The following is a 20,635-nucleotide window of genomic DNA, read 5'->3' as shown; positions in this document are numbered from 1 at the left end:
AGTTCCATGGGCCGCGGGTCATATAGCATTATACGCTGTAAGAAAACTCGGTTGCGCCAAAGAAACTTCGACGCATTTTTACTTGTTTTTCTGCGTAAACACCAATTTTATATCACCGTAGTTCTGTTATTCTATTAACTTAAGTATTCTATTTAACAGATTCTAAACACCAAATTTTATATCACCGTAGTTCTGTTATTCTATTTAGATTCTAAAACCAATTTTATATCACCGTAGTTCTGTTATTCTAATAACGTTTAAGTATTCTATTTAACAGATTCGTCTGTTGATTTAACGTCGTCAATCGTTTGCCCACCGAGAAGGGCAAAGTTTCCGGGCATTCGGTAACGGTAAGATAGTACCATCGGTCGACCAACGCCCTGTTGCTCCACTGCCTTGGGTCTGAAGGATCGCTAAGGATTCTCCAAGGAACGGTTTCAGCCGTGTCCTTCCGCCCTCCTCCCTCCCCCCTCCCTACCCCACGTACCCCCGTGGAATCGATCGCGTGTCTGAAGGGTCAATGGAAGTTCTTGACTGCCGAGCGCTGGGTAGCGTAACAGTAACTCGTGGAGAATGGCTAGCAACCTAATTCCTAGATTATTTATATATATATATATATATATATATATATATATATATATATATATATATATATATATATATATATATATATATATATAGAGAGAGAGAGAGAGAGAGAGAGAGAGAGAGAGAGAGAGCATGCAACCTTTTTTTATGAGAAGCAGATTCCCTCAAAGTTGGCCCCAGTAGCGAAAGGCGAACGTGAATGAAAACAAAAGAAAGCACGGTAAACTTTCCAATCTCTCTCATTCTTTCTCATTCTTTACAGCTTTCCAATCTGTGTGTGTGTGTGTGTGTGTGTGTGTGTGTGGACTGGTCGTCTTTTATCACGCTGAAGGCGTGGGTGTGAGACCGTCCACTGGACAGGGGTCAACGGAGCCTACTTACTTCTTCTTCTACTCCTTCTTCTTCTTCTTCTTCTTCTTCTCCTTCTCCCTCCCCTCCTCCTCCTCCTCCTTCTCCTTCTCCTTCTCCTCCTCCTCCTCCTCCTCCTCCTCCTCCTCCTCCTCCTCCTCCTCCTCCTCCTCCTTCTTCCACGTAACATTTTGAAACCAGTCGTTCCGAGGGTGTGGTTGTTTAGCTTCTCTATCAGTCACCTGATATATACACGCACGCGCGCGCGCACAGGCTGATATGCTCAAATAATTACGCATGTTCACATGAATTATATCCTTGTAAAGACAAGGACGCAAAAGTACACACACACGCACATGTATGTATATTATATATATATATATATATATATATGGGTGTGTGTATGTATATTACATTATATATTATATATATATATATATATATATATATATATATATATATATATATATATATATATATATATATATATATATATATATATATATATATATATATATATATATATATATATATATATATATATATATATATGTATATATATATATATATATATATATATATATATATATATATATATATATATATATATATATATATATATATATATATATATATATATATATATATATATAATTGCTCTACCGTGTGAAATTGTATAGACTATTTGTGCAATTCTGAGTTTTGTACGTTCTATCGCATGCTAAATCTGCATATATCGTATAAGTGCAAAATTTGCTTTTTGTCTAACAAAGTTTCATCTTACAGATCCGCAGCTGTAATCAAAAAAAAAAAAAAACTGCTCGAAGACGAACAAGGGAAAAAAGCAGCGAGACTGGAGCTTCGAAAAGATGAACCTAAACAAAACGCAGATCTAAGGAGTACTCACTTATCTTCGTGGTGTTGACGAAGGCATGGAACGACGCATGCGCAAGATTTCAAGTTGAATTTCTGTCGACTGTGTTGACTGTTTACGTGAGGGGCCTGAATCGGAGGGCAACCGCGAATCAGAATCCTCTTGTTAGTGGACACAGATTCAATATCGTATATTTTATGTGAATATGAAAAGGCAAAAAGGAATTTGATATAGCTAAAGGCCACAGGTTCATTATTGTCACTTCTAGCAAATTGGTAAGCTCAAGTTTTTAGTTAATGTAAAGTGATGAAAATTAGCAACAGCTCGATAGATAACTGTAGCTAACACCTGGAAGAGTAAAATGTTTATATAGTTATATCTAAGTGAAATTATAAAGCAAAGTTTATGAAGAATGTGACTGACATCGAGGTACTAGTCATTATTGCATATGTATTTCCCAGAGGTCTCTTTATACATTTCTTTGTTCAGATGTTATATTTCTTCGTTATTTTGTTGGGAAAACTTGTATGAACTTTCCATCTGTTGTTCTTTAAACTTTGTAGACCTTTCTATGAACTGACCCTAAGTGTTCTTTGCTCAATTTTCCTATTTGAATGAAAAATCTTAGACCAAGATCTGAAAGACCGAGGTGGTCTGACCATGTGATGAGAAGAGAAGAACAGTCAGTGGTAAAAGCATAATGAAGACTTAACCTAATTGAAATTCGGGCATTATGTAAAGAAGAGTGGAAAAGAACTAATTATACATCAAACACCTATAGTCTGTATTTTTTGAGGTGACGTTGAATATTTATTATATTACCTTCACTATTAACTTCAGTGAAGTCAGCACGGGATACTTACTGTCAGCTCCAGAAAAACAAGCTGTAAATTACTGTGATAGTGATAATGATTTTCCAGTTTAAAATGTATGTATTCGTTTCAAAAGCACTTCGATGTATATAAAATGCTGCTGTTGTCAATTATATATTGTTTCATATTATGCATAATGCTAAAGTGATTGCACTCGTTTTGCTTCGTAGATTACATAAACCTTTTGACTTTTTGGCATTTTATCTCGTGAAATATGTACATAAAGCTTCAAGTGATGGCAGTTTATGTAATATACAAAGCAATAAGTAAAAGATTATTGTAAATACATTCGTAACTACAGGTATAAGACAACAAACTATATATATATATATATATATATATATATATATATATATATATATATATATATATATATATATACACATATATTATATACATAGAATTTAACATATAAAGATGTGTGAATGCATTTACAGAGATTGTAAAACATAATAAACACATTCACAACATATAAATGTGGTATTCATAGCAAAAGATATTTTGTATACTTAAAAACAAAATGTAAAATCATATGTAAACTTATACCAAAGATAATAAAAGGTTTCTGTTTCAAAGACAACATATGCTTGTATTCATGGTAAGAAACAAAAGGCATCAGCTGAATATCTTGCGTAAGGAAAGGTACAAGACCACATGTGGTGGTTATAAATATTGAAAGCAAAAGGCACCAGTCAATGCTGTGACAAAAGGTGAAGTCGTAATTCAGTTGTTTTACTTCGTACATAGGAGTCTACTGTAGTCTGGTTCCGTTTCAGTTCGCTTGTTCTGCCAAAAACCTACTAGAATCGTTTTGTTTGTTAAATGGAAACACAAAGATTGTGGTCGTTTATGGGGGCAGAAACGAGAAGAGCGTATCAAACAGCGAGTTCTGTGAGTAGGAGAATTTGTAACATATCTGTATACATGAACCAACTTTGCTAAACGCCCTCTAAGAAAACACGAGAAAAGCCTATTTACCAAACGGTTCCCTGAAACATATACTTTTCAGAATTCTATTTACGGAAAAAAGAAAGACGCCAGTAACCTGCTCATTTCATAGAGCAGGATCAATACAAAAAAATCGACTCATGCGCTCTTTGAACGACAGACTTCGTCCTCTGAAACTGCAAAAAGGAGGAACTGGTAGGCAAGTCTGCTTCTTTTCATTTTATATTTATTTTTTTGTTGATCTGGCGGTAAATATCTGCATCTGATATCACTGAAGCTAAAAATGTTCAACGGTATTGGTGCTTTGAGCTGGTCAACCTTGAAGCTGTTTTGTGTGGACTTTGTAACATCATGTCACCCACAGTTTAGGTGTGACAAGCAGGAGACTTGATTGGTTATGGTATTTTGTAGTGAGCTTTGAACTTTCTTGTCTGGTGTTCCACAGGGTAGTTGTCTGGTATCTTTTTTGTTTTATTCGTTACCAGCGACAGATTATTGTCCTTTAAATATATGAATATAGCAAGTTGATAACGCCATCTGTGTTGTAGTTATCTTGTCTCAGCTCGGTTTGAAATTATGAGACCTTGCATATACTGTACAGTGATTTAGAACGGAACAGTAGCTGGTACATTTAATGGTGTATGGCGTAGTACTCCATCAGATACAAGACTTCATAGACCTAACAATCTTGTACAGTGTTTTTATTGTGGTGTTGTTATTACCTGCTATGCAAAGGTAACATTGTTATTCATTTAATTCTGAATTCATGACATTATTTAATGCTACCTCTCTTTTTCTGTGCTTTAAAACATATTTAACGTTGTCAGGAAACAAGGTATTGTCTGCAAGACTTCCTGTACGTACAGTTATGGTTGTATTTATGTATCTTGATCTGCCTCTGATACAATGTTGTTATTCTGTCTGGTTGTCAGCCTACTGGAGTCTTTAAATATTGCTCAAAGTTATGATTTTTTTCTCTCTGCAGTTTCATTTGGAATTTATCATGCTTCTTTTCTTCTATTCCACTGAAGCTTACTTTGCAAGTTAATTGTCTTGCTTTTCATTGCAGTTTTAGTAGTTAAATGGTGCTAATCAGTTTTATGTTTCATTTTCGCTAGTAAGTTAAATGATGACATTATACCTCTGCAACAAAAGTGTACCAGTGCGGATTACCTGGCTCGTCCAGGGGGTGACTTAAGGTTGACTTGCACTATTTTAGTTAGTTTTGATTAAATATACCAAAGAGTTAACTTAGTACGCTGCGTCGACGGACTTTCTGTAGGTTTCCAGCAAAGTTCAGGGCACCCTTCACGGTATTCAAGCAACGGACAACGTCGGTACATAGTCATTAGGCAGATGTACTGTAAGGGGTGCTGTTTTTAAACCTCACTTGTGTTACTTTCCTCCCGAGGGAACTTCGTCCCCTCAAAAAATCCCAGTCATTCAACTTCTCGGTGGACAAAGCAGTGAGGGCGCTGAATAATCCCTTCAGGCCTGAATTTCATATTCCATTATATTCCATTCCATTCCACAGACTAAGACTTGGTTTCAGTTTATTCATAATGATTTTCTCTGTTTTTGTTTTCTGTTACCCTGTAAGTTGAAGTTTATTTATTTATAATTATGTTTTTCCCCTGGGTCTAGATACATCTTGAAGTATTATGTAATAAAATCGTATTGAAACTTCTTCTTTTATTACCCTCCTTGGCTCGCCAGCTTCTTGTTATTAAAGTCGGGCCCTGAAAATTTAGCATAGCATATTTGTATATTTTATATTTCAGTTACTGGTTGGTGTGTCCGAATGTAGTGGTTCACACCAGGTCTCTCATTCACTACAACGCCTTAACTTCACTTGCAGCTGCTCTAGAGCAGAAACCTGTGCTGGCATGAGATAGGCTTAATTTTTTTTCCCTCCTGACCCTATGATCCTCATGAGGTGGGGAAAAAGGTTGAGTGGTGAATAAATGGAATGAATTTTGAAGAAATGTAAAAATAATTACCTTAATACCTTCATCAATAGACTGCCCCAAAATGACATATTAAACAACAGGGACACGGGTAAAAACTACTCGCTGCTAACTGCATGTTTACCCAAGATGCTGACCGTACGTGTCGTGAAATCCACCACTGAATGAAATAAAATGCGATAAACTAGCTTTTAACAAAGGCATAAAAATGACTAAAATCATAAGAATTTGACAAATTCTCTGAGAGGTTACACAGGCCTAAGAATAACAAGACACCATGGGATAATGCCACCTTTCATAATCCTTCCTCATAAGAAAGCCTTCTAGGATGGCAAGATACGAGAAAAATACAATTACAGTACTTCCCTCTCAATGTACATCTCCCCCCAAGCTTCTGTTCAGTCCTCATTTCACTTGAGGATCACTCCCCTGGGGGTGGTCCAGACATAGCTGTATCTATTGACTTTGGTCCTGAGGCTTACCCCTAGGTGGCTGGTCTAGAGCAAGTGAGCCTATGCTAGCACAGGCTCTGGCCCTATGATGGTTTGTATTTTAAGAAGTAAGAGAATAGGCAGACTGCTGTGGAACTCTGAAATCTGGTCAACAAACAAGATGAGCCATCGTCTTGAGGTTTCCTCGAGAATGTAATATTTAGGTGAAAACTGTCACTGAATGAACACTGCTTCTTCTTTGCTAAAAATGATGCATATACCCAAAAGATGAACTAAGTATTTGTTTTGATAGTTTTCCTCTGCATTTTGAGTATTTTAAAGTCATATTCCGTTTGCTATTTCAGTTCTTGTATACCCTCTTGTTCCTTTTTTTTTTTTTTAATAACCTAAGTACATTTTTGTGTAGTCAGACATTTCTCTTTTTCATTTTGACACTACCAATGAAGGCTCTAACCATATTTTAGCTATAAGTATATGAAAGGCACAGATGAACACTATGTGAAAATCATTCGATTATTTTTTGGTCGGGATACTATGCAGTGTTTCATGCATGGGTCCTGATCATGCCAAATTTGCTACGTGAAAATTCAGCGCAGCATTGTATACAACTCTCTATATACTGCTTATCTATGTTTGTATGTGTAGCTGTGTTCAGTAACATGCGCGACACAAATCTTCCTAGTTCAGGATTATTTGAATATAAATTAATGATATATACGAAACAACGCAATATTATTTGCATAAATATAAATTTTAAAATATTTGTTCGATAATTTATTAGTTTTCCATTTATCCCTCCCAAAAACATTCATAAAACTATTATGAAACGGGAATAGTTGTGAAATGATTGTGACTGAACGCGCTTTGTAAACAATCCATTTAACCTTCGCCGCAACACAGCTGTTTCCCGTCAGTCGCATCGATAGTTGAATTGAGATAACGTGAGACCTGGCACGTCTCTTCACTATTTGAAGGTAAATACGATGTATTTCTATTGGATAATAAATTATGTTTCATTTTCGGGTCGTTGTACCTTGAAGGAAGGAAGGGTTTCCATTTTAATACAGCCGTTCAAGCTGGCTAAGTGACCTTGTCACGATTGTCGTGGGTCGTTGCATATGGTAAGAAATTACACCCATTTTATATGTTATGTGAAAAGTGATATGTAAACTTGATTTTTAGCAGCTGTTTTGTCACGTATATGGTAAAGCGAATTCAAACTAATGAATTCCATTTTAGGGATGTTTTGTTGTTCCTACTTCCGTAAGGCTTCATGTCGTAACGTCAAGGCTGATGAAGTAAGCGCAGGCCTCGTGAATGGCATAATTGAGTCATTGTGCATTATTTAAACAACTAGAATTAGTCTTAAACTTAATTTGTGGCCATTTTACATTTTTCAAACTGTTAGACTTAGCCACGAGCATAATTAACCTACCTTAAGTCATGAAAGACTTGGAGCCAGCTTAAGCCTGGACTAGCCTATTTCAGTAGATTTTAGATGCATATGGGAGAAAAATAAAAAACCAAGCACCAATACTCATCTTTCGTGTATCTATTATCCAAGGGTAAGCTATTTAAGTAAGATTTAATTATAAATCAATCTGGCCTAGCATAGGGCTTCACGAATCTTCCACTACCTGTATTTTTCGCCTTTTGATTTTTCTGTGCCAAGTTAGGCTTTTTATGTGGTAAGGAGGTGTACTGATCGAGTCCTAGTCCCCTGGGTGGAGTTCAGTGAGAAATATAGCCTAGCTTAACAAGGGGGCTTCGTACGACTAGTTTTGCATTTTTGAATTGTTCTTCGTATGTGATTTTGTAGTGTTAGGCAAGGCTTCATGGGTTGATTGGAATCATGGGGACGGAGTCCTGGTCATTCCTAACTTATAATATTTAAGGTGACATTAAGTTGATTTTGAGTGAGATCATCCCAAGTTTTGTAGTTTTGCTAAATGGCGTACCCACATCAACCTTTAGCAAAGACAATTTCTTTCACCCTTATTGCATTAATGAAGTTTCTCAGAAATGAAGCTGATCAGGGTACCTTAACTTGAGTGCCTAAATATCAAGATTTAACATTAGCCATACTATTGTAAAGTACATTGTTTTTCATGAACCACATAAATGTTTATATTTTTGACCGGTATTTTTATGTTTTTATTATTATTTGTGCAAACCACAAGTTTTTGTGTCGTTGCCCCTCGTATTTTTAACAGTTAACAAAAAAAAAAGAGATTTTTGGGTGCAGAAAAAAGCCTAATTGAAGGAATTAGACCAGCAAGAATGTTGAGGCATACATAATCTGAAAAATATATAGTTATTGTTGATAATCATTAACAATAACCACGCAAAATAAAGCACAAAAATGGGGTGAGAGCAGTTACAAGGATTAGGCTACACCTAACTTAACCTAAGATAATGCATTAAGTTCTACCTGGTCGGGGTCCAGATCCCATCTTAACCTGACCTAGTACCATAAATTAGGCTCCTTTAATCTTACTGCCCCTCTACTTAAGTTAACGATGGTTGCTTAATTTGTTAATATGGTTTAGTGCTTTCAAGTTTTTATTGAAATACAGAAAAACAAGCCCTGTGCCACAACAATTCACAAATTACAATTGGTCTGCTGTTTGCAATTTGTTGATATTTACAAACAGACAGAATTATTTGTCAGTCTTTTAGTTACAAGGCAAGGTTTTCTTCATCCATAAAATGTGATGCTGGTTGTTAAAAGGGATTCCAGTGACTAGAATTATTTAGCTCTTACTTTCCCTTAAAATGGGTTTCATTACTTTTGAAAGTTTATGGTGAGAACTTTAATTAAAACTAATGGATTTTGTATTTTCATTTATCTTGTTTCTGTGTATAGTAAGATTAACACTGTTAAAAGAGTCCTCATTATTTTGTCTTTAATAGTATGACACCCAGTCTTTTAACCGAAGTAAAAATGTTAAGATAGGTTGGAAAACTGCAGTCCTGAAAATACCTGGGAACTTTGCCTGGAAACCTTTTAAAATTTGTATTTACCTATAACTTCCCAAACATCTTCAAAACTACAACAGTACAATTAGAAAATTATCAAAGTCATTGTACTTTTATTTGTAAGTAAAACTGGTTTTAATAACTTGCATGCATACTTTATTTGAAATATATGTGAAAATTAACATAATTTCATCTTTGGTACTGCAATATGAATTCTGTGTCAGAAAGAAATGAAAGTTTCACACATTAATCAATGGAGTAGAAGTGCTTGTTAGGCCTATAAATTAGGTTGTCAACCCTTCTGGATTTCTCAGGATCCCTGTATAATCTTCTGAGAATAATACAGTATATACCAAGCTTTCAGTTAAATGTAGTTACACAGTAATTCAATATGATGTTATTTTCTGAAAGTTTTTGACAGAACTCAATGCAGTCAGTAGATCAATGTTACTTTCAGTTATGCCCATTTCAAGGTTATATGATAGACAGAAGGAGAACAGAATTTAGATTTTTTTTTTACCTTACATATTGGTATGGTACATTTAATACAAAATTACAATAGCTGTTGTTTCAAAACCCGTATGATCTAGCTGTGCAAAGATTTTAGTTCTAGATGTATTTCTGCATTAGCACCTGGTATATGTTTTTCCTGGGGATTGAAGAGTCTTGTTTTTTCGAGCTTAACAGGTGTTTAGTTAAAGAATGAAAATGTATTAGTATTTCCAGAATTCTGATTATTCAGTTTTCTCCCTTCTGTGAGAGTAGGCAGCTGCAGTACAGAAAGGTGCCTTATTTTTATGTTGTCATTGGAGTACCGTAATATACTTTTAGGAAATTTCAGTTTTATGGGATACCACAATGGGAAACTAGGATTTCTGGGAGGGTAAAAATGAAGAAATGAGAAATACCGGGAAGCATCTTAAGGGGTGTACAGACCTCTGAATTTTGAGGAATTATCGAACTTTAGTTATTAACAGTTTTCAACTGTTTTATGTGTAAGTAAACATCCTGAAACGTTAATGCTAAAAAGAATGTTTAGAATGGTTTATTGACAATTGTATTCATTGCTTGTTAAAAACGCCTGTATGATTAATTATGGATAGGTCCAAGTGAGTTATGGACTGTTTTATGTGTAAATACTTTAAACATATCTTGAAGCATTATTGCTAGAAAAAAAGTTTAGATTGGGTCATGGAAAATTTTGTTTATTGCTTGTACGGTACTGTGAACGACAAATTGTAACAATACATGTAAAAATGTGTCCAAATAACTTGTGCAAGAATACTTGTTACGCTCTAAAATATCCCATGCTCTCTAGCGGTAGGTCATAGAGAAAACGGGTTATAATTATACAGGGATAACTTGCTCAAGATTTCCTCAATTGTTTCTGGATTCTCTGGAAAGTCCAAAAATTTTTTGGTTTGCTGTTTTCACAAAACTTACGTTTTCCAAAACTAAATGCTCCCCTAAACGTAACGTGCCTAGGACACCATGTCCAACCTGTTGGAAATAATTCTCATTTTTCCGTTGTTGCTGAGTTCGTTATGGAAAAGAATAATTATGATATCAATAGTAATTAGTTTGATTTGTAGTTTTCTTTTTATAAAATGACAGAAATGTTGATAGCTACCTAAAATTAATGGGAGACATTTCCCATTTGACTTTGACAGTATTATTTAGATATGCAAATTTAATGTGGGATTTTCAGTACTAGTTTAGCTTAATAACAGATGCAGAGTGCAGATTACAAATAAGGTTTGTCAAGTCATCTGTTTTTGTAGAGTACTTTTATAATATACTGTAACCTATAGGACATGAGGCAGTCAGGATGAAATTATAGTAGCAATACATTAGCTGTGATATCTTGTAAAGTGACTACATGCTGTTAAGCTTACAGTATTTAGTGGAACACATCCTTTAACCATATTAGTTTCCTTAAAATTAAAGGATTGAGTAAACTAGCGTTTAATCAGAATATGAATTATTGAAGATTTTTAAACCTGGAGGAATGACCTGTGAAGGTCCTTGCCTTTCATTTGCGATTCCAGGGTTCAATCTTGATGGTGAACCAAAGGATTGTTCTCTGTACTTCTGGTAAATGTTACTTGCTTGTGTAGTTTATTATATTCTCTTGTCAGGTTAATTGTAATTGTCTTGTTATGCTAGTGCATTAGAATCTTGAATTAGAATTTTAAAATTACCATATACTGTAGTCCACTGGATAAAGGGTGTAATTTTCTTAATTCCCCAAAAATTAATGCAGTAAACCCCCTGTATTTGCATTCTCACGATTCACGGACTCACCTATTCATGGATTTCTCTGTGGAACATATGTACACGTTATTTGTGGAAAATTTGCCCACTCGCAGTATTTTTCACCGAGAAATATTCACTAATTACTGTATTTTCATATAATTTTTATGACTGAATGCACTTTTTGTGATAAAACTATTAAGATACTCAGGTATAAGCATTTTTAGAGGATTTTTTTTTGTGTTTGAACTATGAAAATAGGCAGTTGTAAGTGTTTTTAGAGGAGTTTCAAGTACAGTAGTCACGATTTGAGCTATTCGTGGGAGGTGTGGTACACATCCCCCACGAATATGCGGGTTTACTGTACGGTAGTTACAATACTTGTAGCTAGCTTCTTTTCCTGTTCCACTTCACTGAAGGCACTCTGTGGTACCTGGGAACTCAGTTTTTCTGTGCACAACTTTGCAGAGACATTTGAAGAGTCATAAGGTGTACACCATATCAACTATGAAACCCATACTACTGTATTATAACTTGGACAGTAATTTCATAGAAATATGGTGAAGTCCTTTTTGCATGATGGAGTGCCATTTTAAATTTGAAGTTTATAAATAGCTGTATGCTCAAGTTGTATGATTCATCCGATTAAAGGTAGCTGTTAATTTTTCCTAGATGTTTTATGTAGTTCTTTACTAAAAACAAGTTTTGCATGATACTGGGTTATTGCCATGTGCAGTTTCTTAAAGTATTTCATTGTATTGGCTGTATTTTGTATATTTTATATATTTTTTTAGAAAGATATGTAGGTTGCAATGAATTTTCATTTCATGCTTCAATCCTAACTGTCGGCAGAAAAAAAAAAAGTGTTCTTGAGTTTTGTAAATGTTATTAGTCTTCCTTTCATGCTAGTCTGAATGTAAATAATTAATTAGTATAATTCATTACCTGTCATTCCTTTGATGGAATTCAGCAAGTGTTGGCAATGTAAACATGTGAGTTTACATTAAAGCCACTGAATGCAGGTGTTTGGAAAATGTGTTTACTTCTATGAAGGCAGGGGTTTTCTATTTGCAGTGTACAGTAATCATGAATTTTTCAAGTCTTTGTGGGAATGTATTGGATAAATGGAAGATAGTAAAACCTATAATGTAAATTTTATTTTGATTAATTGATATCTCATCAGTATAGATCTCATTAAGATTTGGACAGCAGTGAAAACTATTTCTTGAAATGTTGGTTAAATAATATAGAAAATTGATGAAATTACAGTTTGGTTATGGATACTTAACTCACTGTCCAGTTAATTAGATGTGATATAATGACGAAGGCTTCATGTTAAAAAATAGATGGAAAGATCTCCCAAGTTTATTTACTATTCCTTTTAGAATTGATCTTTGGTCAGATTTTATTAAAATGCTGTGTATCCTGTGTATGGAGTAAATTCTTGTATTTTGATGCTAATTAAGAGAACGGATCGTGTACAGTGTGCAGAGTTATTGTTAGTGGATTATTAGTTGCCCTTATTTCTTTGGAGACCCTGCAAGGAAGCACATTGGGCCTACTGTAACTGAAGAACTTTAGGAACCCCAAGAAGTCTCTGGCATGAATGTTTGAGTGTGGGATCTTGATTGTACATCTTTGCCCTGCTTTATCCTGCATCTTGTAAGGTTGTCCATGTGCTACTGTATTCATGAAATGTCAGAACTTCCTGTAATAAAGCTTAGGTCGATACTGTACTGCTGTAATATGTTGATAATCTTAAAAGCATTACTACAATTGGGCAGTTCAGTTATCAAACTCCTCTTGCAAGAGTTTGTCCCAGGTGGGAGGTAGTTCTGGAAACATATAAAAGGAAAAGTAATCTTGAGAGAATTTTGTTAAAAAGAAAAGAAAAAGGAGTCCAGATAAGATTAATTCTTAGATGACTTTAAAATTGGACCTGGAAGGATTGAGGGATAAAGGATCACCCAAGAGTGCCTGTAGATTTTTTTTTTTTTTTTTTTAGAAAGCCTTGCTACCCCAAATGATGGGTTCTGGGTAAGGAATGGTTTGTGTAATTTGAAACTTAAATTTTGCCGTTAATGACTTATTGCTTTATGAGACTAGTGAGTGTAGACCTGTCTTTTAGTAGCTTAGCATGCCCATGCAAGGCCTGTCTTAATGTGTCCATATTTTGCAGATGACGCTGGCAGCATATTTCACCGTGGTCACCTTTCTTATTGGTGTGACTCAGGCTAGGCTTGTTTTTCCTCCTGGTTCTGATATGGGCTACATAGTATCCGGTAAGTTTTTCTTCACTTTTATTGTAGGAGCTACTTTGTAATATTTTATATTTTTACTGATAAGGTACTGATGAGAGGTTATACTAGATTTTAGAATAGCTCATATTGGCTGTAACTTTATTATTTACAGACTTTTAAAAAGTTGAATGGTATATTTGGAGTATACTGTATAGTGATTATATATGGTATTAAGAGCTTTTGAGACGTCAGAGGAAAAATTATATTTATTTGGTCAGATTAGCAGAATTTTTAAGTGGGTGCACTGCAAGGTAATTGTGGAAAATGTTATTAAATAATCCCGAATTTTCTCTGTAGTACCATTTTCTTTGTTGTTTTCATTGTATACAATAGTCACATGGATACTATTGAATATCTTCCATTTGACCACTGGTATTTGTATGGAAATAAGTGAATTGTTCCAGGTAACATTGAAAATAGGACTTAGGTCCTAAACTTGATGATTTTTAGTCCTGAATCAGTCTGTATATTGTGCTATTACAGTATTTGGAATGAGTCTTACCTACTGTTAAAGTTAGCTTTATCTTCGCACTGTTTGGTGCGATTGGCATTTTAAAAAAATTCAAAATACACTTGGCTAACTTGCTAGGACTGTCTTTTTACTCACCTGTTTCCCACCAGTGGTTATTTTTGATCATGGTGCTTGTCCTAAGTGATATCCAGCACTGACTCCACTAGGTATCTTGAGTTAAGCTGTACCAGTATCTCAGGTACGCAAAGCAGTGTTCTGTCACAGAGGTCAAGGATCCCACTTTACATTGCTTTCAGTTTTACATCATGCTGACTAGAATATTGCTCACGATTTAAAGTTTGAAAAGGTTTTCTATCCTTTTTTCTGGGAGTTTCTTCTTCCAAATAGGATTTGCGATGAAATTTAGACAGACACCTTCAGATGTTGACATAATCTCAGTGAAGCCCTTTGATAGGGCATCACTCAAGAACTTTGAAGACACTTTTCTTTTAGCTCTTGTTGCAGCAAAGTGTGTTAGTGACCTTCAAGTCCTTTCTTGTTGGGGGCTTTGTTCTAGTGGCAACCCCTCTCTCTTCATTCATTGCTTAGAGAGAAGATATAGAGGAGTAAGCCCTTCCCAGTTTTGGTTACAGTGCCTAATTTAACTGCTTTGGTAGGCAGTGAAGAAGTGGCTGTCTTAATGTCTAGATTAGACCTATTAAGAGGTTATTTTAATGAGCTTCAAGCCCTATCTTGTTCTGTGGCATTGCTCTAGTGGCAGCCTCTCTCTTTTCCTTTATTGCAGAGAGAAAAGACTTAGAATTGAAAGCCCGTCTCAGATTTGTGACAGTGCCCAATTTATCTGCTTAGGTAGCAATGGAATAAATGGCTGTCATATGTCCAGTTAGGACTTTTAAGGGTTTACCTGGACATACATAAACCTGTAAGAGGAGAAGTTAAGAATTTATCTGTGGTGTTAAAAGGCCAAACACTCCTATGTCCAAGATGGCTCAAGTCTATGCACACACAGTTGATTCCTGAGTATTTTACCTTTTTTGGAGATAATCCTCATGGCTTCCATACCATAAACGTCTTTATTTCTTGTAAAACCTTCTTCTAGAGAATGTTGTCTTGCAACTCAGGGGAGTTATAACTATTTTTGCCTCAATTCTTGCAGTTGTTCAATTTTAGCATGAGGTGTTAAGCCTGTAGTCCTATCATTGCAGCAGGGACTCTTTCTCCTGAACCAAATATGATAGCAACCTTGACTTTTCATCTTATCGTTAGTTGTTAGGAATCCTGCTATTGAATTTTGGGAGCATGAAGGTACACATTGGTGTATAGGAGGCCACCTTCATATATGGAGGTAGTAATTATCTTTATAAGTTTTGGACTGTCAGTTATGGGCTTTTGACTCAGTCTCAGGAGTCGCCAGTACTCTGCGAGATAGTCCTTTTTTCCCTGTAAGGATCCTCTGACAAGTCACGCTACGAGGGCCTTACACCCTGTTGTGGTTCCAATGTCTGGCGACAGTGCTTGCCAGTAAGGATCACACACCAGGCAGGAATGTTGAGAAGCTTTTTCTCCCCATTAAAAAGCTTTTAGTTTGCTTGGCTGAACTCTGTTTCTCTGGCTGCTCTAACCCACCTTCCTCATTCAGTGTGGTAGTCAGCTAGCTTCAACATTAGGTAAGATTCATTCCAAATAATGATAATTTTCATGGTAAAATTAATTAGTGGGTGGTCATGAAGAAATATGACAGAATAAACATTCCAGCACCATCTGGTGGGAAACAGGTGAGTACAAAGTCCTAGCAAGTTAGCCAAGCATATATTTATTTTTTTTAAAATGTCAATCGCACCAAACGGTGCACAGATAAAGCTAACTTTAACAGTAGGTAAGGATCCAAATAATTCATCATGAAAATTATCATTTTGTCTCCAGTTTTGATATGCATTGAGGATGGTCAGTCATAAATGTTCTTGCAGTTTCAGATAATTAGTACTTAATTTGTGAATGCAGCCCATAGAATGTTGATTTTACCAAGAACATTATTTTTGTTTAGGTTCATCACTGAAGACTAGACTATCGGTGTATTGAAACATGTTGAACCCAGGTTCCCAACCTGATCATTATGGAAGACCAACATGGCTGCCACTGAAGATTTTAAAGGTTGACTTCATTGTTGGGAGGGACCAAAACATGCTTAATAGTCATTACTAGGAATGGACTGTACCTTCTGACCCAAAGGATGACATAACCAGATACCATTATGTAATTGCAACTGAAGGCTTAGTTTTTCAACGCTCATTTTAGAACTCTCTTGGGGCAAAGTTGAAATAAGGATTATTCATCTGATTAATTTAAGACTATGAAATAAGCACGATTTACACGCTACGATAAATTGTAGCGATTTATTGTAATGAAAAGGTTGTTACAATTTGTCGTTACTTGGAAACAGGAGATTGCTACAATAAATCGCTACGATCTCCTGTTTACACGTAACGACAAATTGTAACAACCTTTTCATTACAATAAATCGCTACAATTTATCGTAGCGTGTAAATCGTGCTTTAGTCATATGGGTCAGGGTGGAATCCTTTTAGAGGGGCCCAGTGCCAGACCATTTGGCTTAAAGCTCATACATTGATTCATTCAGTTGCGCTGGTATGTGGTGATTTCCCGTCTGATCAAGATGTCTGCTGGAAGGTTTGGTTTTTTTGTCCTTCAGCTATTTGGTGCTTGTGTATGTTATGAACACACAGTAGATATAGTTCTTTCCCTCAAAAATGATAGCTAACAATGTGTCAGAATCCATGGATTTTGATGTTGCTTGGTTACTGTCGATGTGTAAAATTTATTATACAGAGTTTTGTTTACTTTTCAGATGACCCTGAAACAAAATTTGACGAGGTAAATGGAGTTGATGAGTTGGTAGATCAGGATTATGAAAAAGAGCTGCTTCAAAGGGGAGAGAGAGAGGCCATTGATGCTGTAGAATCTGCATTGTTGAAGTCAATCAAGAACAGCATCAGATTATCAAAGAATGAAGCAGATTATGATTATCCTGAAACAACAGTAAGCATCTGTTTATCCAGTTTTATTTTATTGATAGAAACAGTGTATGGGTTAGAAGGGAATTGAAAATTTTTATTAAATCTGTTCTATTTATTATTTTCCTTTGATTAGGAATTTTGGAGCAAGCAGATTCATGGAGGCCATTTTAAATAAATACAGACACCACCCTGCTTACGAACATTCAAGTTGTAAATATTCAGAGATACAAACAAATGGGATTGCAAATTAAAATTGTGTTCAAAGTCTCCCCTTTGCCAACCGTTAGTTCAAATTTTGATTTGCGTGCTTGTTCTGTACATACAGTAATGTATGTACAATGTATTGAGTTTTAGGATGAAAAAATGTCCGGTACTGTATTGACTTTATATCATACTGAACTTAGATAGGCTTGAAGAGTACAGTAACCAACTTAAAAAAAAAAAAACCATACAAACAGCAAACGGCTGTCCGGAACGTAACTCATTTGTAAGTAGGTTGGTGTCTGTATTGCAGTTGTATCTCGAGAAAACAATAAGTTATAGAAGAAAAATCATAAAATACGCTAATCATATCTGAATTTAGACATCTCTCATGAGTAGTGCAGGATATCCTAATTTAGACATCACTCATGGGCAGTACAGGTACAGTTTGGAGTGCATGTACAGTACTGTTTTACTTAGTCCCTTGCAGATATTTTAGCACATCTGTTTTTTTCACACTTTTTACAGACTATAAGCAAGTTTGGATGTTTTATTAGTATGTTAATGTTGCTCTTGACAACCTTGGCTTTACTTATGTTTTTGTAGTTATTAAATGTTTTCATAGTTTAACCTTTAGATATTACTGCATGGTACAGTGTTTAAACATTCTAAGTTTTTGGTTTTACAGTATATACAATCTTGTTATGTTTCCATAAAGCTTCAGGAATGAAATACAATATTTGTGCTTTTTTTTTTTTTAGAGAGGGAGAAGGAAGCCAAGTTAAATGGTGAGAGCATGCGCTCCTGTGTAGTTTTCTGTATTAGATTCACCAAACTGAATATTAATCAACAAAAATGCCAGGATCCCCTTTTATTGGGTAGTGGGGCCTTAAAATTCAAGAATCTTTTTTTTTTTTTTTAGGTGAAGAATTGTTATTTGGATGTGTTAAAAATTAGCTTGAGGTAAAAATAATGATTCACTTCTTTCCATTCAGTTTTAGCCTCAGTTGTAGGATAAGTATGTTAGCATATCAATAGATTTGAAGTTGTAAATCTCATAAATCTTAGGTAATTTTCAAAACATTTCTTCAAGAATGTAAGTATTGTATGTGTATATGTCAGCACATTCAGTTACTTAACAGTGAAACTATGTATTCTAAGTTTGGTTGGTTTTTATGGAATAAATTTTCATTGTTGTGTATAAACTTTTGTGCAGTAATACGGATAAAAATGACAGGGGTCATTATAAACTGTTTCTTGTATGTTGCACATGCAAGAAACAAATGAAACTTCTGAAGTTAAAACTAGATGTAATAAATGCTGAGTAAAAGCAGATGCTCTAAGAATGACAATCACAGCTTAAGTACAATATTCATGCTCCTTTTGAAATTAAATATGGAAAATTAAAAATAGTAAGATTTTATGAATGTGATTTCTGCATGTATATTTGTCACAGGTTTGACATATTAATGATGTTTTATTCTTATTTCCTTGTATTTTTAATGTAGCCAGTGTTCATAGTATAATATACTTCACAATTATTTTTGAAATCCCTTAAATTTTGTTATACTCTAGTAAAAGTAGGTTTTTTTATTAAAAATGTAGTTTTGGGCAAGTTTTTCAGTTGTAAAGCTTGTTTATATAGGGTGAAAATAGCAATTTTTTGTATGATTTTGGCTGTTAATGAAATATTAGTACAGTTGACTTTTATGGTACTGATGCTAAGCTTTGCTGAGCTGAATCTCTGTAATTTTAGAGTGAGTGTTGTAACTATAAACCAGTGAGATTTTTTAGTGCTATGCCCAGTATTCATAAGGTTTTTTAAAAATTGTGATATGAATTTCTTTGAGATCTATAGTGATTTTACTAGAGTAAGACAACTAGTTTGTTTTTCATAAATTTCAGCTTGTAGGATTTTTTTAACTTAGTGTTTTTCAATTTTTTATTATTTGGCATTGCAAGAACTATTCTAATCTCTAAATTACTAATGCTTATTAGATACAGTGTGCATGAAAATTAAACCCTCTATGTATTATGCATACTGTCGTCATAAGGAACAATGATGGCTATGCTTTATCTTGAGTTACGCAAGAGTATGGTGGCCATTTTAATGGTGGAGGACATTGTATGAATCTGGCGTGTAATCAAGGCCAAAAATGTTCTAATTGTTCCTAATTTTTTAGGAAGATCCAATAGGTAACTGGCTTGGCAAATGGTTTCCTCATCCACCTCAGGTCAAAGCCCAAAACAGAGTGGGGGCAGTCCCAGCAGATCTCCCTGAAAATATGAAGGATGACAAGCATGGTGTTGCAATGGGTATTCCCTATGTCAAGTGCGATAACGGAAAGGTCAGTTAAAGTTGTAATATTTCACCGTTATTAGTAGAATTGGTAGAAAGTATCAGAATACCTTCTGTATAAATAAAGTTTTTGTTTAAAGTTTTTTGTACAATACCTTTGACTATATTATGACCACTTTGTCAAACGCACAACACCTCAGATTTAGGCACTGTATGATTGGTAGGGATGTGATCAAATACCATTTGTATAAATAAAGTCTATGTTTAAACAAATTTTTTATACAGTACCACTTTGTGGAACATGTGACACCTCAAATTTAGGCACAGTATGATTGATAGAGATGTGATAAAGCAAATGATTATCAATATAAAAAAATTTCATGTCTTCCTGTAGTGATAAAGCTGGAAGAATTAAATACAGTATTTTAATGTGCTTGTTATTAATTTAAAGCAAATTTGCCATATGTGTGTTAGCAGCAACAATGCATGCAAGGTAATGTTATAGATTGTTTTTGGAGAATGTTTCAAGGTTCCCAATATTTTCAGGTGAATTTAAGCATCGACTGGAATGAATCGCCTGTGAATTATACTTGTTATGACCCCAAACATCATCGCCTTCGCGTTCGAGAAGATTTGAAGTCCGTAACACAGTGTGTTAACATACCCCCTAAGTACATTCCTCAGCATTTTGTATGGGCACTGAAATATCATACAATTCATCCATTCCTTTGTATGGACCACATCGTCCTTTGTGGCCCACATATGGAGAATATATGTTTGTTCCTCCTCAACGATGGCTTCACACTGTAGAGGTACAGTAGTAGTTTATTTTTTGTTGTTTATCTTGACCGCATGCTTAAAATAACATTTAGGTTATTAATTATTTTAATGTTTCAGGTGTGCGGTTGTTACTTTTGGTAATAGAACTTTGAATAAAATGGAGTATTGACCCTTACATATTATCTGTTTGCCAAATCATGAAATTTGTTTCAGTTAGCATAAATTTTTTTAAACAACTAAACAGTTACAAGAGTTCAGAAGTATGAA

The 20,635-nt window shown here is 34.9% G+C and overlaps 1 protein-coding gene and 1 long non-coding RNA gene across 3 annotated transcripts in view; both read left to right on the top strand.

Annotated features, from left to right (window-relative positions):
• Positions 1-5,301, top strand: part of LOC136842451 (uncharacterized) — a 31,044-nt gene extending 25,743 nt beyond the window's left edge. For both annotated transcript variants that reach the window (XR_010854221.1, XR_010854220.1), the window contains exon 3: positions 1,723-5,301. This is a non-coding gene — a long non-coding RNA (uncharacterized lncRNA). The remainder of the gene's footprint in view (positions 1-1,722) is intronic.
• Positions 5,302-6,884: 1,583 nt separating this feature from the next.
• Positions 6,885-20,635, top strand: part of LOC136842449 (uncharacterized) — a 20,705-nt gene continuing 6,954 nt past the window's right edge. Inside the window, 6 exon segments of the mRNA XM_067109804.1 lie at positions 6,885-7,023; positions 13,461-13,563; positions 16,920-17,110; positions 19,473-19,637; positions 20,135-20,273; positions 20,276-20,400. Coding sequence (XP_066965905.1) covers positions 13,461-13,563; positions 16,920-17,110; positions 19,473-19,637; positions 20,135-20,273; positions 20,276-20,400 — 723 coding nt within the window. The 5' untranslated portion in view covers positions 6,885-7,023.

The sequence above is a fragment of the Macrobrachium rosenbergii genome, chromosome 10 (assembly GCF_040412425.1).
Source record: "Macrobrachium rosenbergii isolate ZJJX-2024 chromosome 10, ASM4041242v1, whole genome shotgun sequence".
Lineage (NCBI taxonomy): Eukaryota > Metazoa > Arthropoda > Malacostraca > Decapoda > Palaemonidae > Macrobrachium > Macrobrachium rosenbergii.
Note: the sequence above shows the minus strand (reverse complement) of the source record. Positions and strands in the feature narration are given on the sequence as shown.